The 13985-nt window shown below is 35.3% G+C and overlaps 1 protein-coding gene across 4 annotated transcripts; it reads left to right on the top strand.

The window, feature by feature from the left end:
- Positions 1–3452: 3452 nt before the first annotated feature.
- LOC18442470 (amino acid permease 6) lies at positions 3453–9639 on the top strand. 4 transcript variants are annotated; one of them, XM_006852686.4, is made up of 7 exons: positions 3453–3794; positions 3899–4132; positions 4238–4331; positions 4442–4656; positions 7353–7498; positions 8292–8522; positions 8871–9639. In XM_006852686.4, the coding sequence occupies exons 1-7, from the start codon at positions 3710–3712 to the stop codon at positions 9291–9293; spliced, it is 1428 nt and encodes a 475-aa protein (XP_006852748.1). In that variant the 5' UTR covers positions 3453–3709; the 3' UTR covers positions 9294–9639. The 4 variants fall into 4 exon arrangements, with proteins under 4 accessions (XP_006852748.1, XP_088711509.1, XP_088711508.1 ...); XM_088855383.1 differs by lacking the exon at positions 7353–7498 and having other exon boundaries at positions 3553–3794; XM_088855382.1 differs by having other exon boundaries at positions 3555–3794; positions 3899–4331.
- Positions 9640–13985: the final 4346 nt, after the last annotated feature.

Raw genomic sequence — 13985 nt, forward strand, 5'->3', positions numbered from 1 at the left:
GCCTTCTTTTTTTTTCATTTTTTTTTGTAAGAAAGGATACTTCCCCTGACGTATAGAAGTTCTATATTCGTCCCATCTAGCTGTCCAATTTAGATCAAATAAGCTATTGACCGTGTGATCTAGATTCAACACCTTAGAGTATTTTATTTTTAGTTTTTATTCTAAAACTTATATGAATGTAAAATTTGATACGTGGCATCATCTCTAAAACTTATATGAATGTAAAATTTGATATGTGGCATCATCTCTAAAACTTATATGAATGTAAAATTTGATACGTGGCATCATCTCAATTAGGTGCACCTCAAAAAAATCTAAAAATATTTCCAATAAAATAAAATGACCAAGAATACCCCTGAAACTGTCAAAGGTATTTTAGTCCTTTTATTTTATAGGGAATATTTTTTATATAGTTTTTACATGTGTGATTTTAAGAGAGGAGTGATACTCAAAAGTTGATGTCAAAATATTTTGTAGAAAAAATATTAAAAATAAAAAAGTATAGTTGCATTGAATCCATCACATATGTTCTTTCAAATCTGATGGTTAGATAAGGGAAAATATATAACTATTATAAATTAGGGGAAGTATAGAGGCTTACCCTTTTCTTTTACCGTTCTTTGATATATTATTTTTATTCTTTTTATTTTCTCAATGAAAGCTCGTTAACTTTCAATTTTTTATTTTTTATTTAAAAAGGCCATGATTGCTATTTAAGACTCCTGTTATGGTTTAAGGATGGACAATAATCATATGTTTTCAACTTTCATAACATAGTTGATTGTAAAAGAAAAATATATAATAAAACCATTGATTTTTTATACAAGGTGGTCACAATTAATCTTATTTATTAGATGTGAAATTAGATGACTGCATTTATTCCATTTACCTCGCTCAAATTTCAAAAGAAATTTTCTCAAACTTTGTGACACACTTAAGCTATCAGATTTCACATCTGATGATTATAAGTAATCGTAACCTCCTTATATCAAAGATAAATGGTCTCTTTGTTTACCATTCCATTTTTAAAAGGGTGCGGTTTGTACAAAGATGCAATCTTACTTGTGGAAGGAAAATTGTGGTGTTCTACCTTATCTATTTTAGTTGAATGATGTAGTTTTGACACATCTTTTAAAACATTATAAAAAAAATAGGACGTTTTTTAATACAATTACAAATTTCCACCATTCAAATTAAATAGAAGGTATTAATTACTGCTACTTTCGACAAGTAAGGTTGCATCCGTATATAAACTTAAAAAATTGCTATTAACAAGCACAACTAAATCAAATCCCTTCATTTTTCTTTTATGACATAAAAAACGTTAAATCAAGTTGGATCCATGGCCTTGCGAGTTAGACTTGAGAGTGACCACTTTCCTAAGGGAAAAGTTCATATAGAGCCGAGGCTTTAAACAATCAAATTTGAGCCTACCTAAAAAAGTTTACTAGAAGAGGTTGTTTTAATGCCCAAATATCTTCAAATTGATCATCTCGACATCAAGATGTATGGACATGAGAAAAAAATGGATTCCAATTTTTTGAAATAGTGTATTTTGTAATGCATTTTTAGACCGTCAATTTTCAAGATTTTCAAGTTTTCATAGATATGTTGATCTACCCTATTTTTTAAGCTTTGAACTTTATAAATAAATATAAAATTATATTTTAAGGCTATCACAAAGATTTTCAATAGTAAAACCAACTTTCTCGACACTATTTAAAGATTGGGTCTAATTTGATTGTTCAGAGCCTAGGCTCTATACAAACCGCACCCCTTTACTTAATGTGATGAATTTCCTCATTTATTTATGGAGTTGGATCGTGTAGAACGTCATTCAGAAAAGATTGATTATTTTTAGGATGAGAAAATGTTTATGGGATTTCTTTATTAGTGGATAAAACTAAAAGAAAAAGGCATGAGAAAATCAAAAGTCGATATTATCTTCAATATTAATAGGATAAGATGAATCATTTATACGGTATCAAAATTCTATCATTTTAGTATTTTTTAATGTTAAAATTTTTAAAACCTTATTTACATCCTAGAATTTAAAAAGTAATTGTCGTTACATAAGAAATACCTTGAAATATGTCATCTCAATTTGATTATTTGAAAATGATTTAAAACCTACTCAAATTTTCGTTAAATTTTTTTAAACAGGATTTTAAACACTTTGACTGAATAAAAGGCTATGATGAAGAATTTATATTTATTCCATATAATATAACTTTCGTATATCAACTTTTCGATAAAGATCCATCAAATTCCAAACAAAGACCCAAAATATTCCAATAAAGTTACTCAAATAAAAATATTTTCACTGAGGTATTTTTTTAGGAAAAAGTTTTATATAAGGATAAGGTCCTAAACAATCAAATTAAGGCAATACTTCAAAAAATTCACCAGAAAATGTTGTTTTAATGTTGGAAAACCCTTGATTTGATCATCTCCACGTCAAGAAATATTGACATGAAAAAACTAGATTTCAAATAGTGAGAATAGTACATTTTATAATGTATTATCTAGACCATCAATTTTTAAGATTTTTTAACTTGAGATGTAACTCCATCTCAACTACACCACAAGGAGCTAACCATAAGTCCAAACGCAATTCCAAATTATCACTAATAATATATAAAGTGAGGGCATTGCTGATTGACCTAAAACATGGGTGGAATATGATCTGCTGTCAAGAAACATAGTGGAAACAACGATAACATTAGGGTTGGAAACGGTTCGTGTCGAGTTCGATCCAAACCCGAATAGTATTCGGGTCCAAGTTTTGGACCCGGATCCGACCAGTTGGGTCCAAACATTGAACCCATACCTGTACCCGTTGGGTCAAGCCATCTGATTTGTCATTTAATGGCTAAAAATGGCTACGAGTTCTTATTGTATACGATTCTTAATGCACCCAAATGAATAGGGTTTGAAATGAAGTATTTTATCTCCAATGGTTTATGGGTACGGGTCGGATGCATTTTAAATTCTGCTGGACCCGGACCCAGACCCGAATAATGTTTGGGTCCAGGCTTTGGACTCCCAATGATGAAAACTAATAGAGTAGAGATAGAAATATTTATGGAGAATAGAATGTTGATGCAAAGCTTATGGATAGATGGAGGGATGGGGGCTCTGAGATTTTTTTGCATTTTCTAATGGGTTAGTGAACCTCTTTTCTAAGCATTGGAATATATTCCCTTGTAGCATATTGCAAGTTTTGAATTCAATGACCTAGATTGGGCTCTGCCCATATCAACATCTAAGCCTTCTTTCTCCATTCTCTATATCCCTCTTCCTTTAAAAAAATCGTTTTGATTAAAAAATGACCGTTAATGCACTATTAATGGGTGGCTTAAAAATGAAACAGAATAACTTTTACTAAAAAAAAGTGCTCAAAGAATTTAAAGAAAAAATAACTATTACGTAAAGAACTAATTTTAACAATTGGGATGTGAAATTGGATGCCTGCAATTTACTTTGTTGACGAAACTCAAAATTGAAAAGAAACCTTCTCAAACTTGCCGACATAGTCAAGCTACCAAATTTGATTTTTTGTTGTTGTATTATGAGTGATTGTGAATACGAGTAATTGTGACCTGTACCAAAAAGTAAACAAAAGGAAGGGTTTCTATTTCGTATACAATCCCTTCGTAAGACGATGAAAAGTTGCTTACTTTTTCGCTTCTTTTAGAGAGAGGAAAAAATGCAGAAAGAGGAAGGAGTCCAGTGCCTCGATGCCGGAACGCCCTTTGACCAAACAGACGACGATGGGCGAGTCAAGAGAACAGGTAACCATCAAAACATTCTTTCTCACTAGAAAATACCTATCTTTCATGCTCTTCTCTCTCTCTCTCTAATTTTTTTTCTTTTTTCTTTCTGGTTCGGATTGCAGGGACATTGCTAACAGCGAGTGCACATATCGTTACTGCTGTGATAGGATCAGGGGTGCTTTCTCTCTCATGGGCAATAGCTCAGTTGGGGTGGATTTTTGGGGTTTTCGTGCTCCTGATTTTCTCTCTCATCATTTTATACACCTCGTTTTTTCTGGCGGATTGTTATAGATATCCAGATCCTGTTAATGGCAAGAGAAACTACAATTACAAAGCTGCCGTGAGTGCCCATTTAGGTATTGCAATTACAACACCACTTCTGGCTTTGCATTCAATAAAGCTCCAACCTATGATCTCTCTCTCTCTCTCTCTCTCTCTCTCTCTCTCTCTCTATTGTGCAGGCGGGCTCAAAACCAAAATATGTGCGTCCACACAGTATGTCTTTCTCGTCGGAAACTGTTTAGGTTACGCAGTAACTGCATCGCTGAGCATGGCGTAAGCTTTCTGCAACTAAGTTTTAGATTCAATTATGAGAATATATTGTTAAGAGTAGCAGGAATGAGATCAAAATATGTGCGCTCTCTCTCTCTGTAAATTTTGATCAGGGCGGTGGAGAGATTGAATTGCTTCCATAAGAATGGGCATGCAGCTGAATGCGTCGCTTCGACGAACAAGTACCTGGTCATCTATGGATGTATTCAGATTGTGCTCTCTCAAATCCCCAATTTTCACAAGCTTTGGGGCCTCTCTATTGTTGCAGCTATCATGTCCTTCTGTTACTCCTCTATTGGTGTTGGGCTTTCCATTGCCAAAATTGCAGGTATCTTTTCTTCGAGGGAGAGCCCTACTCCCCTCTCCTGAGTGTCGTCCCGAGCCCGGTCGGCGGGGCTGGGTAAAATTAAAGGAAAACAAAGCAAAAAGGATGAAAACTCAAAGACCCAGTGAACTGGGACTTAGTCTCACATATCCTTTCTTGAGCAGCTTTTGTGGCCAAGCCCCAGTTTTTAGAACTGATCAGTTTTTGTGGCCAGGCCCCAGTTTTTAGAACTGATCAGTTTTTGTGGCCAGGCCCTAGTCTCAAGATCTGTCCGGGTCGGGTCACTTACCACATGGCCACCCTAAGAGGGTGAGAGGCTTATTATTATAGGAAAGGTTTGTATATTTCTCATACAGCATAGAAGATCTATGCTTCCCTTACCATCCAGCTGTTTAATTTTGATCAAGAGAGTCATGCATCGTTTGATCTTAGATCCGACGTTTCAAAGTATTTTATTTTTAGTTTTTTTTTTATACAAATTGTATGAATATGAAATTTGGTACGTGTCATCTTCTCATTAGGGCGCATCTAGAAAAAATATTAAAAATAATTTTTCCATAAAATATAATTATCAAAATACTTTTTAAAAATTTCAAGGGTATTTTGAACGTTTTATTTTATTGGAAGATTTTTTTATATTTTTTGCTAGTGGAGTTTAACATAGGATTGAACCAATGGTTTAAAAAGCGGATCGGTGACCTGAATCGGGCACCTAAAAAACCTATCCGGATCACCGAATCGACGATCCGGATCGGGAATCTGCTGAATCGGTCGGATTAAAGCTTCAAAAAAATCCGAAAAAATTATTAAAATTCATTTTTTTTTAGGAATCCAATAAAAAATGAGGGTACTACATTATTAACTTTCATTTTTTTTTATCAATTTGTGAATATTGAGATGCTCTTTCCCTGTATAAACTTATTTTAACTATTAAATTTGCATCACATAAAAAAAAAATCATAGAATTATCATGGATAAAATATATAATTATACATGGACTATTATAAAGAGTAGACTAATCAATGAAAGAATGGCCATTAAAATCTTGTTTTGGCGAAAAACCCTAATCCGCTAAAAAAACCCAAACTATTACAGCCTAACTAACTATAATCCAAAATTATTACAACCTCACTAATTATAATATTATATACTAAAATTATAATTATTAGTACACATTTTATAATTATTTTATTAGACAAATAATAACAAATTAAAAATATTTTATAATATTATCTAATTTAAAATGTATTATTGATAACTGTAAGAAAAATAGTATATTACATGATTTATAATGTAAAAATTCATAAATAAAATAAAAGATTTGGTTATCGATGTAAAAATTAATAAAATGCGTACAAATTTTGGAAATAACACTTCAATTTTTCAAAAATTTATTTTTTTAGGTTTCTATAATAAATTTAGTAAAAGAGATTGTTAATAGAAAGATAGAGATTTCAAATAGAATAAAATTTTTATTTTTATTTTTTTATACCTTTCATATTATTTACAAAAATAATTATACCACTATATACAACAAAAATTAACTGTTATATAAAAAATTAATTTTTTTATTTTTCATTTTTTTATGTCTTTTATATTATTTACAAAAATATTTATATTTATACCAACCACTATATACACAACAAAAATATTTATATGTATACCAATCACTATATATACAACAAAAATGCAACGCATGCCCAAGGGGATTCGAATGCAACACATCCATCAAAGGGATTCGATCTTGGGACATCGAGTAAAAAAACAAAAATCATAACCACCAAACCATCTAACTACATGTGATTATAAATTGCTGATTAATAGACTATATTTACATTTCATTTTCATTTAATGATGTTTGAGAATTATCCCACATCGAAAGATGGGTATTCAACTTTGGTATATAAATACCTATGTAATATATGCTATAATATGTGTGCAAAAATATTAGGGTAACCTCACGCGTGAGCGTGCATGGTGTGCTCGGATACACGTGTGCACGCGTGAGTGTGTGTGGGGCATGCTCGCACGTGCGCTCAGATACACGTGTGCACGCGTGAGCGTGCATGGTGTGTTCGGATACACGTGTGCACGCGTGAGTGTGCGTGGGGCATGCTCGCACGTGCGCTCAGATACACGTGTGCACGTGTGGGGCACGCTTGCACGTGCGCTCGGACACACGTGTGTATGTGTGAGTGTGCGTGGGGCACGCTCGCACGTTCATGTCATGCATTACGTGTGTGAACCGGGCGCTCGGACACACGTGTGCATGTGTGAGTGTGCGTGGGGCACGCTCGCACGTTCATGTCATGCATTACGTGTGTGAACCGGGCTTAACCAGATAGAACCGGCGGTTCTACTCTAGAACCGGGCGGTTCTCGGTTTTGTGCTGGAACCGGCACGAGCTGTGCCGGTTCCCGAGTCGAACCCGCCGTTTTTTAAAACACTGGAATACATTCAAAATTTAGTGTCAAAATAATTTTAAAAAAAATTTTTAAAAAAAAAGTAGTGTAGAGACGTGACAGTGTGATTGGAACCCTTCATTCAAAATAAATGGTTAGATGAGGGGAAGTATATAAAATTTATGCCGTAAGGAAAGCATAGAAAGCTTGCCCTATAATAAGAAAGAGAAGGAGAAAGTGAGAGTTTTGTTATAATTGGTAAGAGAGAGAGGAAACTGAGAGGTTGAGGATTTGCAGGTGAAGGAGCTTCGAAAACAACGTGTCTTACAGGGGTAAGAGTTGGGATAGATATCACTGCGGGAGAGAAGTTTTGGAGGGTTTGCCAAGCTCTCGGAAATATTGCATTTGCCTCCGCATTTACTGCTGTGCTCTTAGAAATCCAGGTCTCTCTCAAAAATAGTATATACTTTTTCTCTCTTCTCTACAAATGGAGCGCTCTCTTTTTAGAAATGGAGGTTTCTCTCTCTAGAAATGGAACTCTCTCTCTCTCTCTCTCAAAATAATATATACTTCTCTCTCTAGAAATGGAGCTCTCTTTCTCTCTACAAATGTTGCCTGTGCCGGATGTAGTTATGCCGTTATTCTTAGACGGAAACGTGCAACTTTTTTAATACAGGAGTTTATAAAGATAGCTAAATAAAAACAGTTCGAAAATATTACAAATAAAACAACTAAAGGGTGCGGTTTGTATAGAGCCTAGCTCTAAACAATCAAATTAGAGCCTGCATTCAAATAGGATCAAGAAATATAGTTTCAAAATTGGAAATCTTTTTGATAGCCTTAAAATATATTTTTATTGTTATTTATAAAGTTTAAAGCTTCAAAAATAGTGTACATAGAGAGATCTATAAAAACTTGAAAATATTGAAAATTGACGGTCCAAATGTACGTTACAAAATACACTATTTTCAAAAACTTGAAATCCATGTTTTTCTCATGTCCATGCATCTTGATGTCGAGATAATCAATTTGATGATATTTTGGAATCAAAACAACATTATCTAATGAACGTTTTGAGGTAGGTTCTAATTTGATTGTTTAGAGCCTAGGCTCTATATAAACGTTTCCCTTTATTATTATATTTACTCTATCAAATTGTGAAAAATTGAGTCTTAGACTGAGTTGAAAACTTGGGAAAGTCAGTTGGTTCTAAGATTATTTTATTGTTTGATGAAGGATACATTGAAAGGCCCTCCTCCTGCTGAGAACAAAGTGATGAAGAAGGCAACTACAATATCAACCATCATCACTACTGTCTTCTACTTGCTTTGCGGTTGCTTGGGCTATGCAGCATTTGGCAGCAAGGCACCAGGAAATATGCTCACTGGGTTCGGGTATTATGAACCCTTTTGGTTGATAGATTTTGCCAATGTCTGTGTTGCTGTTCATCTCTTTGGATCATTTCAAGTAAGTTTTCACTAGTTTTTTAACCTCATTTAGATATCTTTTATTCAATTTTACTTTAAACATATTTTTAATATTTTTTGGGAATATTTTTGTATTTTTAACACTTTTGGTCTGGCCGGACCCTGCCTAACTCGGGCCGAGTAACTCCGAACTTGGACCGAGTTACTCGGCTACTTAGGCTTCGACCATTGGCCGAGTTGCGTCCCTGAGCTGTGATTTCCTACCGAATACCTTTGACCTAACTTAGGACTAGGATACTCTCTATCTTTGAAATTTATATCAAAATTAGAATGATAAAAACCGAGAAAATTGGCCTGATTCCAATATTTGTGTGTATAATGAGCACAGGTGTTTGCCCAGCCCCTATATGCAGTCATGGAGAGGGTGTGCTCGAGGCGATGGCCTTCTAACCCTTTCATCAGCAATGAATGGACAATTTCAACCTTGGGATTATGCTCCTACTCATTCAACTTTTTCAGGATCACATCAAGAACGTTGTATGTGGTGGTCCTCACCCTCATCGCCATGATCTTCCCCTTCTTCAACGACTTGGTGGGGTTGATTGGGTCCATTGCCTTTTGGCCCCTTACAGTTTACTTCCCTGTAGAGATGTACATCCACCGAAAGAAGGTCCAGCGCGCGTCTACCGAGTGGTGCTGGCTGCAGATACTCAACTTGATTTGCCTCTTGGTCAGTGTTGCCGCGGCCGTGGGCTCCTTTCAAGGCCTTGCCACCTCTTTGAGGACTTACAAGCCTTTCAAGACCTTCTAAATTTGGAGGCTCTTCTAAACTCAGGGGGAAAAATGAAATTCATGGGTCTTTTGGTTTTCCTTTCCTTTACCTTTGCTTTTTTTATTGTCTTGTATGCTTATCATGATTTTTTTTTTTTTGGTAATACAGTGGGGAAGACAAGCCCCTATTTGTTTTTTTCAAGTAGATTAGGAGGTAGCTTTTTGAAAGTATTAGTACGGTAGTGTTAGTGGTGGGACTAGAAACCACAATGTGGAGATTAGGGTGTGGGGTAGCGTGCTACCACCACGACCCTTGCTCATTCTCGCTTACTATGAATTTGGTTATATGGGAAGGATAATATGAAATTTCTTTGCAATTCAAGAAAGCGATTGTATACAACGATATCATTTACTTTTGACACGTGGAGGTCACAATTACTATAACCATCCGAAGTGATATCATATAGCTTGGGTGTGTCACAATGTTCGAGATAATTTCTTTTGAAGCTTGAGCTTGGTCAATAGAATAAGTGCATTTTTTTCCTACAAGAAAACCTTAGTAATCAAAATATTAACATCAGATAATATTATCATCATTTTTTTCTTATTATTTAGGGTTAGCTACATGAATCTTATTATATCATTCTGCTCTATGAAGGGTCATACCTTCAGTGAGATCATAAGTCACCATATCTCTTCTCGAGTAAAGTAATTTCAGAAAACTGCATGTAGTCATGATACAATTCAAAAGGATTAAGATTGCAAAGACTCTTTCTAAATTGGTTGCTTAACTAGTTAGATCTCACCAAAAATCCTAATAAAGTTGTTTTTTTTTTTTTTTTTTTTGTAATTTCCTTATAAAAGTTGAATAAAAATTCATCTAAGATGATTAAAAATCAAACAAAAGTAAAATAAAGAGCAAACAAATAAAGTAAAAGAGAATAGAGAAGCCTTATCAATAGGATCTTACATACCTAGCACTCAGAGTTGGTGTCGTATCAGACTGAGGCCTTATGTAAATATTCTCTAGAAAGAACTTTGATTTTTTTCTCGAATCTTTTAGGTTAATCTAAAAATTTTGTTTGACAAGTTTAAGGGTTAATCCACAGGATTGAATTGATTGAACATATCGAAAACCTAGGGCTTGGGCTGAATCTGGTTATTCAAGGTAAACAAGCATCTTGGGAGAAGTAAGGGTGAGTTAGGGTTTGTGGGAGAAGGAGAGGGATTCAGGAAACTAGAGGAAGGCTCTAAATTGACTTTCTTTGTCTCTTAACTCAGATGGGCCAATTTAGGAACATAAGTATATGCCATCAAAGTCACATACTGCTAGTGATGATTTGGATAGGGATTGTTCATTCATGTATTTTGGTCATATGTCCCTAATGAGATGTTGATGTTGTAATTGCACATTTCTTGGACACTAGTGTTTATACGTAACGTTCTTTGCCGATTCCTCATCTAAACCTTGCCGATCAGATTTAGGGTTATGTCAAATTATGGATCATGAAAGGTCTCAGCCTTGCGACCTTCTTTCGGTATTCCACTAGCTGCGATGGCTGAAAATCATCAAAATTTGAAAAAAGAAAATTTAGAAAAAGTTTAGGAAAACAGGTGGGATTTTGTAAAAGGATTTGGAAGTAGAATAGGAAAACAAACTCGATAAAAATAAAAAAAAAATCAGAAGAAATGGTGATGTGGGCCTACTTGGCAAGCCAGTACCGCGAGCCTGTATTTGGAGTTGTGGCCTGAGTCAGAGTAAGCCAGAAGTAGGTTGTTATGCGGTGGACCGTTCCTGTCATTGATTGGAGGGCTGAGCTAAAGACGCTCAATGCTAAGACCAATTCGGTGATGGAGGGAAGCCTTTGAGGGTAGGGTGGACCATGGGTAACTTGGCCTTAGACACATTAGTTCACACTCTATGCTATGGAGCTTTCTGGGTGTTTAGGGTTAGAGTGGGCTGTATTATGGTCCCTGGAGTTGCAAGGATGTCTGGGAAACCTAACGCTAGAGTCTGGTTGAGTACAGGGTTTGAGGGGTAGAAAGAGTGGACTCTAGGGTTATGGCTAAATGGTCGGGTTCCAGACCCTAAAATAGTATGAAAAGGACCTATTTGTAGGAAAACAAGGTCGTAACGGCCTTCGCCAAGTGGCGGGTCAATCTGAGCCATCAATCCTATTACCACCAAGCCAAACATGTGTGCGACCTTTGGTAGCACGCACAATGTGGAGGGCCTGTGTAATAAAAACAGGTGTTTCGGAGCATTTCAGACGGTTTTTCGGGGTGCGAGTTCAGGTTACATGCATCCAAAATTTCCATAAGAAGTGCCCAAAGAAGCTTACTGGAAAATCTGGGTTTAAACAGGCTCTATGAGTGTTCCAAACACGCATGCGTATGTACCAAACTACAGAGCGTGTGTGCCAAGCTCGCACGCATTATGTACCAAACTCGTGCTATATGGGATCAAAATGAAATTTTTGTGAATGATCTTGTTTGGATCATGACTTCCAAATCATATGTCAAATTTGCTTTATTCTTCAACCGCGACCTCTTCTATAATTTAGAACCAAGTTTGGTCCAATTTGAGTGAGTTTTGAGGGTCTATAAGGCTGATGAAACTATAGATAAATAAAAGACCCGATTGGTGCAAAAGGGTTCACCCAATTGAGTTTGAAGAATGTGATGAGACGTTTTCTCTGGTGCGAAAAGTGGTTTTAATTTGCCTCAAACTTGTCATTGTAGAATGATGTCCGATTATTTTTCAAAATAAAAAATTTTGAATTTTAAGTTTACCAACTCTCCTCCAAAAATTGGATGGTAGCATTGAGGCATTGTTTTTTTTAGTGAATAAAGAGTGCAATTTGGAAGCTTTTTATATTGAGGTTAGTCCATTGGTTGAAGAGTTAACATCCCCAATTTGGGGTTCTAAAGTTACTCCTTATACTCTCGACGGAGTACAAAATCTTTTAGGGAATTGGTGAGATAGAATATTATTCAAAATATGAAAAAATTACTCACTTTTTAGAAAGAATTCCCATATTAAATATGGAAAAGGAATTTATAAGGTTGCAGTACCTCTATAGCTGCGGATGTACCTCAAAAATTCATCGGAAAAGGTAGTTTTAATATTGAAAAGCCCTTTGATTGATCATATCAACATCGAGATGTATGACCATGAAAAATAAAAAGATTTTAAGTCTCAGAAATAATGTATTTTATAACATATTATCTACACCGTCCATTTTCAAGATTTTCATATGTTTATAGATCTACTTGATTTTAGCTATGTTTTTAATTTAAAATTTTATAATTAGATATAAAAACATATTTTGAGATAATCGTTAGAACATTTTACATCAAAATTATATACCATGATAAAATTTGAAGGTGCACCTTATCTCTACGCCTATGGATGCATCCGTATGCCAACCGCACCCATTAATTATTGTAATTGTACCATGGTTGGTCCTAACCTAGTCAAACAAGTAACAAAACCCAAATAAAAGAGGAGGGTTGTGATAGGTAGGACAATCAACATAAAACTTTTCCACATCTTGTTATGAATAATGATGATGAATTTTCATATTAAATATTTGTATAAAAAAAAAGGATCGAGAGAGAGAATAACTCTCCTCCCAAGAGAGAAAAAGTGGAAGTGCTTCTTAACAAAGACCACTTCTCTTTGGACCTTGACATCTCTCTCTCTCTCCTAGGTACTCTCTCCAAAAACCCTAGTAAAGGAAAAGCCTAGTTGGCGATTCAAGAACACTCGGGTTGTGTTGTGAAACTGTACTCCTTGTTCTGATAATTATGAGGCCGATCTACGATTGCGAGCATCAAACTCTTGCACCTCATAGGGGATACCCACTCCCTTAAAAAGGAAGAGGAAAATCCACACAAAATCGACCAGATTCATAAAATGTATATAATCCCTATGCTTTTGTGCATGTTTTTGTGTTTTTGCTAATAGAGACTTGTCCACAGACTCCAACCCTAGGACTCCATCAAATTGCCCTCAACAAGCAAGATTGAGAAAGCTATTCCAAAGTTTCAAAAGCCTTGAGGAGGTTAGAAACAACAACTTTGACCTCTTTTAAATTCATAGACAAAGAAAATGATTTCATTTGCCATGGCAAGGCTGATAGTTTAGTACCAAAGAAATAAGGGCTGAAGAAAAATGGAGTATGCATTTGTTTACTGCCCATAGATCCTGAGGAATTATGAGGAACAAATTGTCAAAACCAGTTCCGTGCAGACAACTGTCAAGTAGTTGGCTCCTGGTATAGGATCAGATCTTTTCGAAAGCTTGAATCACATTAGTATTGAACCTGCTATGGTGTATTTTCTTGCTATGGTGTATTTTCTTACATTATTGCTTGATCCTATTTAAAAAAGTTGACATCATTCATTCCGTGCATTATTTCACCCCCTGACTGCACACAATTTCTTATGCTTCAAGCAATAGCCAAATATGAATTAATAATAGCCAAGAACACATCTCAGGAGTGAGTTGGCTTCAGCCCATGCTCACCCATCAGGATTTGGCGCACAAAGGTTCAATTCCAAACTAAAATTGCCATTCCATACCCAATTAACAAGTAATGTAAGGTTTTAGCTACATTAAACTGTGAATTAGTGCAATTGTACAGTAAAACTCCAACTTGCGTTTGGTTTGAATCAAATGATCATAATCGCTCCACATGACGTAAAATGGCATGAAAACTATGACGAC

The sequence above is a fragment of the Amborella trichopoda genome, chromosome 13, assembly GCF_054954075.1.
Source record: "Amborella trichopoda isolate Santa Cruz 75 chromosome 13, AtrichopodaSantaCruz75HAP2 v2.0, whole genome shotgun sequence".
Lineage (NCBI taxonomy): Eukaryota > Viridiplantae > Streptophyta > Magnoliopsida > Amborellales > Amborellaceae > Amborella > Amborella trichopoda.